The sequence below is a fragment of the Balaenoptera ricei genome, chromosome 3 (assembly GCF_028023285.1).
Source record: "Balaenoptera ricei isolate mBalRic1 chromosome 3, mBalRic1.hap2, whole genome shotgun sequence".
Classification (NCBI taxonomy): Eukaryota; Metazoa; Chordata; class Mammalia; order Artiodactyla; family Balaenopteridae; genus Balaenoptera; species Balaenoptera ricei.
In genome coordinates this window covers 55,874,751-55,891,826 of record NC_082641.1, presented here as the reverse complement: position 1 = coordinate 55,891,826, position 17,076 = coordinate 55,874,751, and the positions used below count along the sequence as shown (strand labels likewise).

The 17,076-nt window shown below is 37.1% G+C and overlaps 1 protein-coding gene across 2 annotated transcripts in view; it reads right to left on the bottom strand.

Moving 5' to 3' along the window:
• Window positions 1–2,999: 2,999 nt before the first annotated feature.
• Window positions 3,000–17,076, bottom strand: part of CDK7 (cyclin dependent kinase 7) — a 33,994-nt gene continuing 19,917 nt past the window's right edge. For both annotated transcript variants that reach the window (XM_059919333.1, XM_059919334.1), the window contains 4 exons: window positions 9,534–9,620; window positions 5,806–5,955; window positions 3,596–3,743; window positions 3,000–3,185 (listed from right to left, as the gene is read on the bottom strand). In XM_059919333.1, the coding sequence (XP_059775316.1) occupies window positions 3,157–3,185; window positions 3,596–3,743; window positions 5,806–5,955; window positions 9,534–9,620 (414 nt within the window). In that variant the 3' untranslated portion in view covers window positions 3,000–3,156. The remainder of the gene's footprint in view (window positions 3,186–3,595; window positions 3,744–5,805; window positions 5,956–9,533; window positions 9,621–17,076) is intronic.

Genomic DNA, 17,076 nt, shown 5'->3' with positions numbered 1-17,076 from the left:
ACCTACTGAACAGGAGAAAATATTTGCAAATGATATGATAAAGGATTAATGTCCAACATACATAAACAGCTCATACAACTCAACATCAAAAAAACAAACAACCCAATTAAAAAATGGGCAGAAGTCTTGAAAAGATATTTTTCCAAAGAGGAAATGCAGATGGCCAACAGGCACATGAAAAGATGCTCAACATTGCTAATCATCAGGGAAATGCCAATCAAAACCACAATGAGACATCACCTCACACCTGTCAGAATGGTTGTCATCAAAAACACAAATAACAAATGTTGGTGAGGGTGTGGAGAAAAGGGAACCCTATACACTGTTGGTGGGAATGTAAACCAGTGCAGCCACTGTGGAAAACAGTATGAAGGTTTCTCAGAAAACTAAAAATAGAACTACCACATGATCCAAAAATTCCACTCCTGGGTATATATCCAAAAAAACCAAAATCATTGATTCATAAAGATACATGCACCTCAATGTTCACAGCAGCGTTATTCACAATTGCCAAGGTATGGAAGCAACCTAAGTGTCCATAAACAGATGATGGATAAAGAAGATGTTGTATATATATACATGCAGTGGAATACTACTCAGTCATAACAAAGAACGAAATTTTGCCATTTGCAGCAACATGGATGGACTTGGAGGGCATTATGCTAAGTGAAATAAATCACAGAGACAAATACTGCATGATATCACTTGTATGTAGAACCTAAAAAAATACAACAAACTAGTGAATTTAACAACAAAGCAGCAGACTCACAAATACAGAGAACAAACTAGTGGTTGCAGGGGGAGGGTTCATATAGGGGTGGGGAATGGGGGTACAAACTATAGGGTGTGAGATAGGCTCAAAGATGTATTGTACAACATGGGGAATACAGCCGATATTTTGTAATAACTAAATGGAAAATACCTTTAAAAATTGTATTAAAAAAAAAAACTGAACCAACAGTTCACAAAGGAGGGATTATATATGATTAGCAACACAGTAGAAATCAAAGAAAAGTAAATTAGAATGAGATACCAAATTAGCAAAGACCCCAAACATTATGAATGCTAGAGATTATGAAGTGAAATAGATTCTTACATAAAGGTTAATGAATGCATACATTTGGGATCTCACATTCAATTTTTTTGTGCATATACTCATAAGTGAAGCTGCTGGATCATATGGTAATTCCATTTTAAATTTTTTGAGGAAACACCACAGTTTCCCACAGCTGCTGCACTGTTTTTATACATTCCCACCAATAGTTTACAAGGGTCCCAATTTCTCCACATGCTCACTAACACTTGTTATTTTCTGGGTTTTTTTGGTAGTAGCCATCCTAATAGGTATAAGGTGGTAATCTCACTGTGGTTTTGACTTGCATTTCCCTAATGATTAGTGATGTTGGGCATCTTTTCATGGGCTTTTTTGGCCATTTCTATATCATCTTTGGTGAAATGTCTATTTCAAGTCCTTTGCCCATTTTTTATTTGGATTTTGTTGTTGTTGAGCTATAACAACATATATTCTTCACATATTCTGGATATGAACCCCTTATCAGATACATGATTTGCAAATATTTTCTCTCATTCCATAGGTTGTCTTTTCATTCTATTGATTATGTTCCTTTGATGCACACAAGCTTTTAATTTTGATATAGTCCAAATGGTCTATTTTTTACTCTTGTTGCCTGTGCTTTTTGGGATCATATCCAGGAAGTCCCTGCCAAATCTGATGTCATGAAGCTTTTCCTCTATGTTATTTTCTAAGAATTTTTATAGTTTTAGGCCTGGTGTTTAGGTCTTTGATATATTTTGAGTTAGTTTCTGTATACAGTGTAAGGTAAGGGGCTTCTTCATTTTTAAGAACTACTGAACAGCTGCTGGGGGTGTAAACTGATACAACTACTTTGGAGAAATATGGCAATATCAACACTAATTGAAAATACACACTATGACCTCACGATTACAATTCTAAGTATGTACATTAGAGAAACGCTTGCATGTGCATATAAACAATCCTTTTTAAATAACCTAAATGTCCATGTGACAGAATTCTAAAGATGGCCCTCTCATGATTCCTGTCCTGATTATTCAAGCACTAATCTAGGAACTGCTATGAAGGGATTTTTAAGATGTATAATTAAGCCCTTAGTAAGCTGACATCATTTATCAGGTGAGTCCTTAAAAAAAAAAAAAGGCAGAATTTTCTCTCTTGGCAGCAGATGAGGAAGCCAGACAGATTTGACACTGTTGCCGGTTTGCAGATGGAGAGTGACATGCAACAAGGCAAGTGGACTGCCTTAAGAAGATAAGAGAGGCCCCTGGCCGACAACCAGCAAGGATAAGGAGGCATGTGCATTAAAATGGCATAAACTGTATGAATTCGGAAGCAGATTCTTCCCTAGAGCCTCAGAGAAGAGCCCAGAGTCCAACTGACACCTTGATATTGGCCTATGCAAAAAAAACACAGTTGAGCCATGAGAGGTAACTGACCTACAGGACGGGGAACTAAGTTTTAAAGTTTTGAGTAAGAATAAAAATGCTGTATGAGATGTACCGTCTACCACTGAAATTCTGAGACCCAAAACAGTACTGTATACTACTACATGCATTCTTATAAAATAGCAGTGTAAAATCATGGAAGGACAAACTCATTTCCTGAGAGCCATTCTCTTTTGGGGAGGGTAAAAAGGAAAAAATAAAATGGAATGATGTATTAAAGGGAGCTCAATTTTATCTGTAATGTTATTTTTTTTTTCCTATTTAGTATATTAACATATGTTAAGTCAGGGTAGCAGGTATTTGGTATATTACTACTATCTTTCTATTTTTAAATAATACCCCCTTTACTACAAATCTGTAATGCTGTATGGGCCAGATCATTAAAATAACTGATAGTTATTTTTATTAAGAATTCCTTAAATGCATTTTCAACTCTACATTTCAGAGAATTAAACTTATCTTACTGTTGCACTCTAATCAGAAAAATCAGAATTAAGTTTGTTTTAAAATACATTTAATAAAATAACCCAGTTTTACATATTTTACATGTATAGAATATTTACAAATTTCTTTTAAAGCATTTATTAATGTTTACTATTTTGCCTTTTTCACTATCTCCTTCAGTAGTAGAATACTGTCCAGTGTTCTCTGTAACTAAAAAATTAGCTTCTTGGGTAATCCTCCTGGGGGGAAAAATGAGGTTGTTTACATTTAATCTTATAGCAATTTTAACCAGTCATTGCATTCCAACTACCTCTATTTTTACTCGCTTTGATTTTCCAATAGCACTAGTTAAACATTAAGCATACAGTGTACCAGCAGGAATTTATGAAAAGAGTAGGGTGCACATGGATAGTAGTACTTGTAACTCTGAGGTATACTCAAAAGTGCCCATGTCCATTTAAAAAGCATGATGTAAGTATTCTCAATGGAAGTAAACATAGCTAAAACACTACACTCCACTTTATCCAATTTAAATTTATACAAGTAAACAGCTCACAGTCTACATTTCTTAGCTGCCCTTCAGTCACTAGCTATATATTAGCTATCTGGAGTTTTCTGAATTCATTTCTTGTGAAAATGAGAGTTTTACCTTGTTCCAAGGCCTCTGTTCTCTTCCGTTTTGTTGCCATGGCTGGATTGGACTGCTCCTTTAAAGCATCCACTGGACAGTTTGGTCTTGGCAGCTGACATCCAGGTGTTGGCCCTGGCCGATTACTGAAATACTTAATTTTCAATGCCTTTCAGAAGAAAAGATACCAGAGAAAGTAAGGTTTTAAGTGAATATCTGAACTGTGTTTAAGAAAAGCTAACCTCCAAAATTATAAGGAGCATTAAAAATACTATGTGAATACACCCCCTCCCCAAGCAAACTTAATTTCAAGTATTTGCACATGCAGATTACTACAAATAAACATCTAGCAGCCTAAGATTGACTGATAATTCCATTACTATAAGAAAAAGACACTACCTTCAAATTTTTCCACAATTAAATAGCCTATACTAAGTACAAAATATCCTTAGTAAGATATTATAAAATTCACCTCTCTACACATTACAGTCTCTGTAGTTCAAAACACAGAGACTTGCTTAAAAAGAACTTCCAAGTTTATTTGTCACATCTATATGTATTCAAATTCCAAATCACATAAATTCTTAAAAATAAAGCTTTTAAAAAGATGCAATAGGTTGGAAACAACGGATAAAAATCCAACAATCCATTACAAATTAATAGAAATTTTACTTGGAAGGATTTGCCCAAGGTTACTTCTATATACTACCAGTCCAATGTTCTATTATATGATATTTTTACTTAGTTCCAAAATTCCAATTAAAAACAGTTTTATTCTAGATGACAAAGTTGTCAAGTTCATACTTTATCTGCATCACAGTACTGTTCAATAGCCACAATAATTAAAGGTATTTCCTTTTGGATAATTCTCTTATGAACAAAAAGAAGTCATATAAATTTGTCAAGCATACCTCCCCCTACTTGCCAACATATTATTTGCAGTAATAATAATTTAGAGATTTCTTACTTCAGAAGAGTTGCATTTATAAAATATTACTTCCAAATCATAGCAGTTCCATAAGTAAATTAAACTAATTTTGAGCTACATAGAGATCTAAGAAGAGTATCTCATTCCAACTTTTAGATATCTACAAGCCAAAACCCATTAAAGAAATTCATTCTATCAAAATACAACCCCAGTAAGTCATCACAACTAGTATTTTTCTATATATTTTGAGTTTTACTATTAATGAAAACAACTTTCTAGATAATCTGACCTGGTCTCAAGTTTCTTATGATGGAGATAATATGCATATATGCATGAGTGAAAAGGTAAAAATGAGTTACTTGTTTGAAATTAGAAGAGTAATTCCAATGGTAAAATATTTAGTATATATGTATTAATGTGGCATGTACTGCTACAAAGAGAAGGCTTGTACAAGCAAATGCATTAAACAATGATTTGGTAGTCTGCAATAAACTTAAGTGAAAAAAAACCACTTTGTATCCCTCATATATTGTACATTAATATGTTTTGTGAGATATGAAGATTTGTGACATTTCAATTGGTCTCTTCCTTTATGAAGGCAAATCATTGTACCGTGTTGCGTTTTTGCATTGCCTGTCCCTGCCCCAGTTTTGTGTGCTTGTTTTTAAAACAAAGAAAAAAAACCTTTTCAAATCTATAGGTCTTATATTTTTGTATTGGATAACATTTCTCTCTTCTTTTATAAGAGCAGATGTTCTTGGTCTTCCACATTTTTCTTGAGTTTGATTCTTATTTCCTTTAAATAACTCAGTTTCAGTGTTTTTCTGTTTAGAATACCTTTCAATCTCTTATAAGTATACAGTTGTATCAGACCATACCGTTTTCTCCCTATTATCACTTTCTGACTGTGACAATGACCAGAATGCATATTTGAACTGCATTTTATGGGGAAAAAACAAAACACTTTTGGCATTGATTTTAGCACAGAATTTTAGTTAATACATACGAGTTTAACTGAAATATACCAGTGCTGTAACAAATACAAAAACCTTTTTTTTCCTCTCTAGTGAACTATTTGAAAGCAAATTAATTATGAAATTGAAATGTATTTATATGTTTTTAAGCAAGAATAAACCCTCCTGTACTTGTGTGCATCATATAATTTAATACCAGTCTGAACAGTGCTTGTAGCTTAGGGAAAAAATAAAATTTGTTACTCCTTAAAACAAAACAGAAACACATCTTTTCAGTATTTAAAGAATGTTAGAAAATCTTAAGAAATTCTAAAGATATGCTAAAATACCTGTGTGGCTGTAATTCGAGTACACGGATTAAATAAGAATAAGCCTTGTATAAGATCTAGCAAGTCATCTCCTGCTGCAATGAAGATATGCTGTAACGGGATTCCAGGGAAACTCTTAAATGTCACGAAATCTGGAAGACTACACATGTCCTGTAAAAATATTTTTATAATTCAAACTTAAGTAAAGGATTGAAAGGCATGTAGATCTCAAATGAATAAATAGAACTGTCATACGGATGATATGAGGATCTATGTAGAAAATCTCAAGAAATCTATTAAAAAACTCCTACAACTAGTGAGCAGACAAGGTTACAGGAAGGTAAACATAAAAAAATCAACAGTAGTTCTCCATACTAGCAAAGAACATGTGGACACTGAAATGAAAAACAATGCCATTTAGAATCACTCAAAAATAATGATGGAATGCTCTGGTGAAAATCTAACAAAACATGTGTAGGACTCATATACTGAAAGCTATACAACACTGATGAAATAAATCAAAGCTCTAAATAAATGGTGAGACCTATCATGTTCGTGTATTGGAAGATTCAACACCATAAGGATGTCTATTCTCCTCAAATTGGTATACAGGTTTAATGCAATTCTTACCAAAATTCTGGCAAAATTATTATAGATATAGACAGGTTATTCTAAAATTTATATGGAAAGGAAAAAGAACTAAAATAGCTAAAACAACTTTGAAAAAGAACAGAAGTGGGAGGAATCAGTCTACCTGATATCAAGACTTAATATATAGCTACTTAATTAAGACTGTGGTATTGGCAGAGGGAGAGGTATCATAAACAGCACCGTCCCCTCCAAAGACATTTTTAATCTCACACCTCATATAAAAATTAACTCAAAAAGGATCTCAGACTTAAATGTTAAATGTAAAACTATGAAACTTACAGGAAAAAGAAAATCATCAGGAATATCTTTTTGTTAGGACAAGAGTTCTTTGACTTGACATCAAAGGCATTATTCATAAAAAGAAAAACTGATAAAAACAGACTTGATCAAAATTAAAAACTTTTACTCTGGAAACACTGTGAAAAGGATGAAAAGACAAACTACAGTGTAAGAGAAAATCTGCAAACCACATATACAATCAAAGGACGAGTATCTCAAATATATAAAGTGCTCAATACTCAGCCGAAGTACAAACAATCCAATTAAAAAACAAGGAAAAGACATGAAGAGACATTTCATTAAAGCTATACAGATGACAAATAAGTACATGAAAAGATATTCAACACCATTCATTAGTCATTAGGGAAGAGAAAATCCCTCAGAATGCTTAAAGTAAAAAAGTGACAACACCAAATGCTAGAGAGGATACAGAGAAAATGGATTACTCATATATTGCTGGTGAGAACAGAAAATGGTACAGCCCCTTTTGAAAGCAGTTTGGCAGTTTCTTAAGCTAAATGTGCAACCCATGACTCTGCAACTGCACTCCTGGTCATCTGTCCCGTAGAAGTAAATGCTTATGCTTACACAAAAGCCTGTATGTGCATTTTTTTTTTTTTTGGCCGTGCAGCTTGTGGGATGTTAGTTCCCCGACCAGGGATGGAACCTGGGCCCTCGGCAGTGAGAGTACAGAGTTCTAACCACTGGACCACCAGGGAATTCCCTTGTACATGCATGTTTATAATAGTTTTATTTGTAATAGCCCTAAACTGGAAACAATGCAGATATGCTTCAATGAGTGAACAGTTAAGACGAACTGTGGTACATTCATATCACTCATCAATAAAAAGGAACGACTTATTGATACACACAACAATCTGGATGAATCGCCAGAGAATTACGTTGAATGTGAAAAAAAAATCAATCCCTAAAGCTTACATATTATATGACTCCATTTATAACATTCTTGAAATGACAAAGTTATAAAAATGGAGAACATATTAGTGATTACCAGAGGTTAAGGAAGGGGTAGGAGTGGAATGAAAGTGGGTATGACTGTAAAAGGGCTCTTTGTGGTGATGTCCTGTATATTAACTGTATCAATGTCAGCATGCTGGTTGTGATTTTTATCCTAACTTTGCAAGATGTTACCACTGTGGGAAGCTGGGTAAAGGGTGCAATGGATATATCTGTATTATTTCCTTCTGCATGTAAATCAAAATAAGAATTTTTAAAAATCCACGGAAAACATCAGTAAGCAACTATTATTTAGAAAATCATGTCAAATAGTACAGAATAAATATTATGAACATGGCTCTGGAGTCACTAAGACCCAGACTGCAGTCCTAGCTCTGACACTGGGTAGCTTCAGGCAAGTTACTTAACCTCACTAAACCTCAGTTGTCTCATCTGTAAAATGGGAATACAGTACCTACCTTAATAGGATTGCTGGGAGAATTAAATATAATTTATGAAACCCTACCATTAATGGCATACAGTAAGTGTTCAATAAATGAAAGCTATGAGAGCACGTTTCACAATTAGAACATACAGCCAACTTTCAGTTAGAAAGTTGAGGAAGTTAACAGCACAAAAGAAACTCCTTAATTTCAGTTTCAGATAATTTCATTACAGTTTTAACCAGAAGATAAAGAGACTGATCAAAATTTCTCTTTTCTAGTATTTATTTTTCCCCCAGAAGATGAGGCTATAACAGAAAGGAAAATAAAAAGGTCTTCAATTATAATTTAAGAATGAACAAATGGGGACTTCCCTTGTGGTGCAGTGGTTAAGAATCCGCCTGCCAATGCAGGGGACGTGGGTTCAATCCCTGGTCCAGGAAGACCTCACATACCGCAGAGCAACTAAGCCTGCGAGCCACAACTACTGAGCCCGCGCGCCTAGAGCCTGCGCTCCACAAAAGAAGCCACCGCAATGAGAAGCCCGCACACAGCAACGAAGAGTAGCCCCCGCTCGCCACAACTAGAGAAAGCCCGCGCACAGCAATGAAGACCCAACACAGCCATACATACATACATACATACATACATAAGAAAAAAGAATGAACAAGTGAGAATTTCACTGAACTGTAATATATAAAATTTAGCAATTTATATTGTTTTAAATTTTATCACAGATTTAGTATTTCTTTTTTATAGACATGTAATGGTTTAAAAATAAATAATAGGGAGTTCCCTGGTGGCTTAGTGGTTAGGATTCTGGGCTTCCACTGTTGTGGCCCAGGTTCAGTCCCTGGTTGGGGAGTTGAGATCCCGCAAGCCATGCAGCGTGGCCAACAACAACAACAAAATTATAATACTAAAAAATCTTGATTGTGTTAGCGAAAATTCAATAAATACATCCAAATCCATCAAGATATTGATAAACTAACATGGACCATCCATAAAATTAAATATTATATGGCTTAAAAAGGAAAAGGTCAATAATATTAAATAAAAAGCAAGTTGGTTGCAAAAATTTGTATGGTGTGATCCCATTTTTGCTAAAGAACAAAAGAAAAAGCAACTCTATATGTCTATATGTGCGTATGTGTTTGTGTGTGCATCCTCATAGCAAGGCTTTACAACAAAATAAGAGTGATTAACCCTGGAATGGGAATTACTGGGATGGGGGAGGGCTATAAGTATATAGAAGGCTGGATGGTATATCATAATTTTAACTTTTACTTTGTATAACTTTTGCAATGAGTATATATTACTAATAAATTAAGACAATTAGTACATTTCTTTAAGTAATATTCACGTTATACACTATACAGAATTCTAACTAAATTTCAAAGAACATGTATGAAGGCTTACAGGCCACTGTTCTTCAGTTGGTGTGCCCAAAGTTTCAAATATTCTTGTTAGTTGATCAAGGTCTGAATCTCCTGGCAAAAAAGGAACCTGAAAGAAAGTGAGAGGCAGCCACTTCAAGATGGTTTTCGATAGCTGTTACACAAATAATACTATAAATTTAATTTAATAAGAAACACTAAACTATAACAAAAATTTAGTCTGAGGCATACTGGATACGGTATTAGATCCTGCCATTGCTATCCAAGTAAAGAGTACCACACTGTCCATGTGATTCACGCCTCACATCTTTAATAAACACTTACCATGTAAGAGGCACTGTGCTAAGCCCTAGGCATTTAAACAAGGGAATAAGACAGTCCCTGCTCTCCCCTGGGGTGGACATGGTGAACAACGATGATACCAGTAAAGTGGCATTTACAAGATGATGTGTTCAGTGAGAGCACAGGATAGGATCCCAGCCCATACGGGAACAGCACCTAACCCACTCTGGACAGGTGAGGGAAGGCTTCCTACAGGAAGTGGCCATGAAAGTTGACAGATAAAGATGACAGTTACCGGAAGACTAAGATGGAAGAAGAAAACTATCCTAACAAAAGGGCAGGTGCAAAGGCTGGGAGGCAAGAGAGAGAACACATCTCTATTCCAATATTATTTAAACAATCTCTTGGCAAATTCTTTCTTTGAAGAGGTATACTGGCCAACTTTTTTTTTTTTTTTTTAAAGGAACTCCTTTATTTATTTATTTATTTATTTTATTTATTTATTTGTTTATTTATGGCTGTGTTGGGTCTTCATTTCTGTGCGAGGGCTTTCTCTAGTTGCAGCAAGTGGGGGCCACTCTTCATCGCGGTGCGCGGGCCTCTCACTATCACGGCCTTTCTTGTTGCGGAGCACAGGCTCCAGACGTGCAGGCTCAGTAGTTTGTGGCTCACGGGCCTAGTTGCTCCGTGGCATGTGGGATCTTCCCAGACCAGGGCTCGAACCCGTGTCCCCTGCATTGGCAGGCAGACTCTCAACCACTGCGCCACCAGGGAAGCCCCTGGCCAACTTTAAGAGGATAAATAATTATAAGTTAAACATCAGTAAGCTGATAAGAAATGATCAAAATCTTTGCTACACAAAGACATTATTTTCCAATTCATTCTCAGACATGTAAGTATACAGGAAAAAAAAAAAAAAAGGAGTTTTCTCTACTCTGTGAGTAAGAGGCCTTTGGCACTGTTAAAGGCAATGAAAAAGTTTATAGAATCACTGGGAAGACATGAAATTAAGTACCAAGTCTCCAACATTTTTATTACTGTGGACCTCTACCAGCAACAAAACATAACAAAAACACCTCTGCCAGTTATCAATATATTCCAAATTCACCCTTTTGACTCTCTGTAAAAATGGATCTGGGCCCTTTAAATATTTTTCCTTTGACAAGTGAAGCTTTGTCGGTAGAGAATGCTGGAGAGACATCACAGGAAGAAAAGTTTTGCTTCCTGGTTCCAGTCGGCTTGCCTGGCAGACTCCTGCACCACTCTCAGCTTCTAGAATCAGTACCAGGTTCCTGAAGTGTGGCCAGTTTCTCCAGTGTTCAGCTCCAACAGTGCACAGAGGCCAGCAGCTTCCCTCTAGAATGCCCTGCAGATGGTTTTGTAGCAGAGTGCCTCTAGAGAAATGCTTTCCTCAGCACCTGAAATGCCCTGAACACTTTCCTCAGCATCCAAGAGGACAGATTTCCAGCAAGTTCAGCACAGCTCTAGAGCAGCTTCTCTGCCAACCAGTGAGCCACACTGTGCCCTCTTCAAGAGGTCTAAATCTCAGCCCTGGGTGTCCTCTCATTGGGTGCTCTGTCCTTAGTCCTAGGGTTACCCCTAGGTATAAGGGTGACTGCTCCTTATATCTGCTATTCCTATATTCTTTAGAGTTCTCTTTACTTTTTGCTAGTCAATCCCTCATTACTACAACCTCTTGTCATAATTCTTTATATTAAACTTCCCTTTTCAAATTAATGTGTGGTTTCTATATTCTGATTGGACCCAGACTTAACACAACCCCTATTTAAATTATATATTTATAATAGTGTGCTATTATATATATTAAATGTGAATAAAATAGAAACTAGAAGGGATATTAAATAACATTTCATAAATCTTTTTTTTTTTAATATTTATTTATTTTTGGCTGTCGGGTCTTAGTTGCGGCACATGGGCTCTGTAGTTGCGGCACGCGGGCTTAGTTGCCCCGCAGCATGTGGGATCTTAGTTCCCCTGACCAGGGATCGAACCCACGTCCCCTGCACTGGAAAGCGGATTCTTAACCACTGGACCACCAGGGAAGTCCCCATAAATCTTTTTAGACATGTTCACATTTTCTTCTTATACCTCAAAGGATTTTCTGCTACTTTGCAAACCACCAACGTAAATTGTACTATGAGATCTGAAGACAGGGACACTCATCATCATAGCCTGAGTTTTGTGAGCAAGCTTGCAATTTAACCAGATTTTAAGGATGGCTGCTTTTGTCCGATGTAAGAAATTTAAATTAAAATGAGCTGCCTCATGTGTGGACTTTGGATCCCTCACAATGTGTTCTGTTGTCTTCCAATGTTGCTTTTGAGAAGTCTGATGCCATCTTTTCCCTAATCCTTTATTTTGGTTTCTGTGTAAGCTTTTCATGTTTTGTCTCTCTGTGGAAATAAAGGCTTTTAATTAAGAATCCCCTGGTATTCTGAAATTTCACAATGTGTCTGGGCATGGGTCTTCTTTCATTCATTGTGCAGAATCTTTATGGCACTTCCAACCTATTCACATCCATCAAAGCTGTGCTATTTTCTTATGAATTTCCTACCCTCGATCTTCTTTCTTCTCCTTTGCTATATTCTAAGATCACTCCTGGATCAATCTCCTAATTTTCTTATCTTTTCCCTACTACAGTCCATCTCTTTTATCTTTTGGTTCTATTTAATGAAAGAGTTCTTTAGCTTACTTTTCTAGTATTTTTGTTTGCTTTTAGTTATCCTATTTGAAAAATTTCAAGTATATTCTTTGATTGTTCCTTTAGTAAAAGAGCATCATGTTCTTGTTTTATGTATGCAGTATATGCTCTCAGTTCTCTGAAGATTTGGTGTGGGTGGGGAGGCGAGGATGAATTTTCTTCTGCTACCTGATAGTTTCTATTTTTTCCAAGTTTCTTTTTTAGTTTGTTTCAGTTTGTCATTCATGTTGGATGCTTTCATCAAATATCTGATGATCCTTGCCAATTATCTAGTGATCCTTACATGTTGGAAGCAGTCATTAAATACCTGAAAATCCTTGATAATTATCTGATCACTGGCTAACCATTCATATTTAAAGGTAAAGTACTAAAAAAGCTGATTCAAAGCATTCTATCTATGAAAAGAGCTTGTTAACTCATGGCCTTTATCTAGAAAGATTGGACAGGTAGCTTAATGCCAGTTACCTATGGGTCTATTCTCTGGGACCGTTCAGTTCTTCCAGTGAAGGATCCTCTAATCTTTTACCTGAGTTAAAATGAGTTTTACACTGGCAGCCAGGGTTCTGGGAGCTGAACAGGGAAATAAGTTGGAGGTTTTACTGTTTAGTGTACAGACTTTCATGTAATCTGTGTGTTTTCACCCTGGCATCTCACCCCCATCCTCCACTGTGTCTAAGGATGCCCATGTCTAAAGATTCCTGTTTCAGTTTCTTTGGAGAATAAACCTTTCCCTGGTGGAGGAATAAGTCAGGGGGAAGTATAGCTGGGGGAAGGAAAGTAACCTGGTTGTGTTGGGGACCTTGGTATTAAGTGCTCAATATACAGGTTTTTCAACCAACCCTTCTGTTTTTAGTCCTGCACCTCATTATTGCCATCAATGATCACTGGTGCCTCTCACTGCTAAGCAACTCCAGGATTCTGTGTGAGAAACAAAATTTGCCTTCAGTTGGTATCCGTTTCTGAAGACTTTTAGCCTTCTTCATTTCTGGTTTCATATCCTCTGGCATAGTGTTATAGGCACCTCCTAATTTCAAACATTTATATTTGTTTCTTTTTAGAGATAATTTCTGAGCGGGGGAGATTTTTGCCTTGCCATCTTAAAAATCCTTAAGATATAATTATCGGAGATTAACCAAGATGGCGGAGTAGAAGGACGTGCTGTCACTCCCTCTTGCGAGAGCACCAGAATCACAACTGACTGCTGGACCATCATTGACAGGAAGACCCTGGACTTCACCAAGGAGGATACCCCACGTCCAAGGACAGAGGAGAAGCCACAGTGAGACGGTAGGAGGGGCGCAAGCAGAGTAAAATCAAACCCCGTAACTGCTGGGTGGGTGACTCACAGACTGGCGAACACTTATACCACAGAAGTCCACCCACTGGAGTAAAGGTTCTGAGCCCCACGTCAGGCTTCCCAACCTGGGGGTCAGGCAACGGGAGGAGGAATTCCTAGAGAATCAGACTTTGAAGCCTAGTGGGAATTGGATTGCAGGACTTTGACGGGTCTGGGGGAAACAGAGACCCCACTCTTGGAGGGCACACACAAAGTAATGTGTGCATCAGGACCCAGGGGAAGGAGCAGTGAGCCTGGGGGAGACTGAACCAGACCTACCTGCTGGTGTTGGGGGGTCTCCTGCAGAGGCGAGTGGTGGCTCTGTTTCACCGTGGGGATAAGGACACTGGCAGCAGAGGTTCTGGGAAGTTCTCCTTGGCGTGAGCCCTCCCAGAGTCTGCCATTAACCCCACCAAAGAGCACGGGTAGGCTCCAGTGTTGGGTTGCCTCAGGCAAAACAGCCAACAGGGAGGGAACCCAGCCCCACCCATCAACAGTCAAGTGGATTAAGGTTTTACTGAGCTCTGACCGCCACAGCAACAGGGAGGGAACCCAGCCCCACCCATCAACAGTCAAGTGGATTAAGGTTTTACTGAGCTCTGACCACCACAGCAACAGTCAGCTCTACCCACCACCAGAGCCTCCCACCAAGCCTCTTAGATAGCCTCAACCACCAGAGGGCAGACAACAGAAGCAAGAAAAACTATAATCCTGCAGCCTGTAGACCAAAAACCACAGTTACAGAAAGATAGAGAAGATGAAAAGGCAGAGGGCTATGTACCAGATGAAGGAACAAGAAAAAACCCCAGAAAAACAACTAAATGAAGTGGAGATAGGCAACCTTCCAGAAAAAGAATTCAGAATAATGATAGTGAAGATGATCCAGGACCTTGGAATAAGAATGGAGGCAAAGATTGAGAAGATGCAAGAAATGATTAACAAAGACCTAGAAGAATTAAAGAACAAACAAACAGAGATGACCAATACAATAACTGAAATGAAAACTACACTAGAAGGAATCAATAGCAGAATAACTGAGGCAGAAGAACGGATAAGTGACCTGGAAGACAGAATGATGGAATTCACTGCTGCGGAACAGACTAAAGAAAAAAGAATGAAAAGAAATGAAGACAGCCTAAGAGACCTCTGGGATAACATTAAACGCAACAACATTCGCATTATAGGGGTCCCAGAAGGAGAAGAGAGAGAGAAAGGACCAGAGAAAATATTTGAAGAGATTATAGTCGAAAACTTCCCTAACATGGGAAAGGAAATAGCCACCCAAGTCCAGGAAGCGCAGAGAGTCCCATACAGGATAAACCCAAGGAGAAACACGCCGAGACACATAGTAATCAAAGTGGCAAAAATTAAAGACAAAGAAAAATTATTGAAAGCAGCAAGGGAAAAACGACAAATAACATACAAGGGAACTCCCATAAGGTTAACAGCTGATTTCTCAGCAGAAACTCTGCAAGCCAGAAGGGAGTGGCATGATATACTTAAAGTGATGAAAGGGAAGAACCTACAACCAAGATTACTCTACCCGGCAAGGATCTCATTTAGATTTGATGGAGAAATCAAAAGCTTTACAGACAAGCAAAAGCTAAGAGAATTCAGCACCACCAAACCAGCTCTACAACAAATGCTAAAGGAACTTCTCTAAGTGGGAAACACAAGAGAAGAAAAGGACCTACAAAAACAAACACAAAACAATTAAGAAAATGGTCATAGGAACATACATATCGATAATTACCTTAAACGTGAATGGATTAAATGCCCCAACCAAAAGACATAGACTGGCTGAATGGATACAAAAACAAGACCCATATATATGCTGTCTACAAGAGACCCACTTTAGACCTAGGGACACATACAGACTGAAAGTGATGGGATGGAAAAAGATATTCCATGCAAATGGAAATCAAAAGAAAGCTGGAGTAGCTATACTCATATCAGATAAAATAGACTTTAAATTAAAGAATGTTACAAGAGACAAGGAAGGACACTACATAATGATCCAGGGATCAATCCAAGAAGAAGATATAACAATTATAAATATATATGCACCCAACATAGGAGCACCTCAATACATAAGGCAACTGCTAACAGCTATAAAAGAGGAAATCGACAGTAACACAATAATAGTGGGGGACTTTAACACCTCACTTACACCAATGGACAGATCATCCAAAATGAAAATAAATAAGGAAACAGAAGCTTTAAATGACACAATAGACCAGATAGATTTAATTGATATATATCGGACATTCCATCCAAAAACAGCAGATTACACGTTCTTCTCAAGTGCGCACGGAACATTCTCCAAGATAGATCACATCTTGGGTCACAAATCAAGCCTCAGTAAATTTAAGAAAATTGAAATCATATCAAGCATCTTTTCTGACCACAACGCTATGAGATTAGAAATGAATTACAGGGAAAAAAACGTAAAAAGGACAAACACATGGAGGCTAAACAATACGTTACTAAATAACCAAGAGATCACTGAAGAAATCAAAGAGGAAATCAAAAAATACCTAGAGACAAATGACAATGAAAACACGACGACCCAAAACCTATGGGATGCAGCAAAAGCAGTTCTAAGAGGGAAGTTTATAGCTATACAAGCCTACCTAAAGAAACAAGAAAAAGCTCAAGTAAACAATCTAACCTTACACTTAAAGAAACTAGAGAAAGAAGAACAAACAAAACCCAAAGTTAGCAGAAGGAAAGAAATCATAAAGATCAGAGCAGAAATAAATGAAATAGAAACAAAGAAAACAATAGCAAAGATCAATAAAACTAAAAGTTGGTTCTTTGAGAAGATAAACAAAATTGATAAACCATTAGCCAGACTCATCAAGAAAAAGAGGGAGAGGACTCAAATCAATAAAATCAGAAATGAAAAAGGAGAAGTTACAACAGACACTGCAGAAATACAAAGCATCCTAAGAGACTACTACAAGCAACTTTATGCCAATAAAATGGACAACCTGGAAGAAATGGACAAATTCTTAGAAAGGTATAACCTTCCAAGACTGAACCAGGAAGAAATAGAAAATATGAACAGACCAATCACAAGTAATGAAATTGAAACTGTGATTAAAAATCTTCCAACAAACAAAAGTCCAGGACCAGATGGCTTCACAGGTGAATTCTATCAAACATTTAGAGAAGAGCTAACACCCATCCTTCTCAAACTCTTCCAAAAATTGCAGAGGAAGG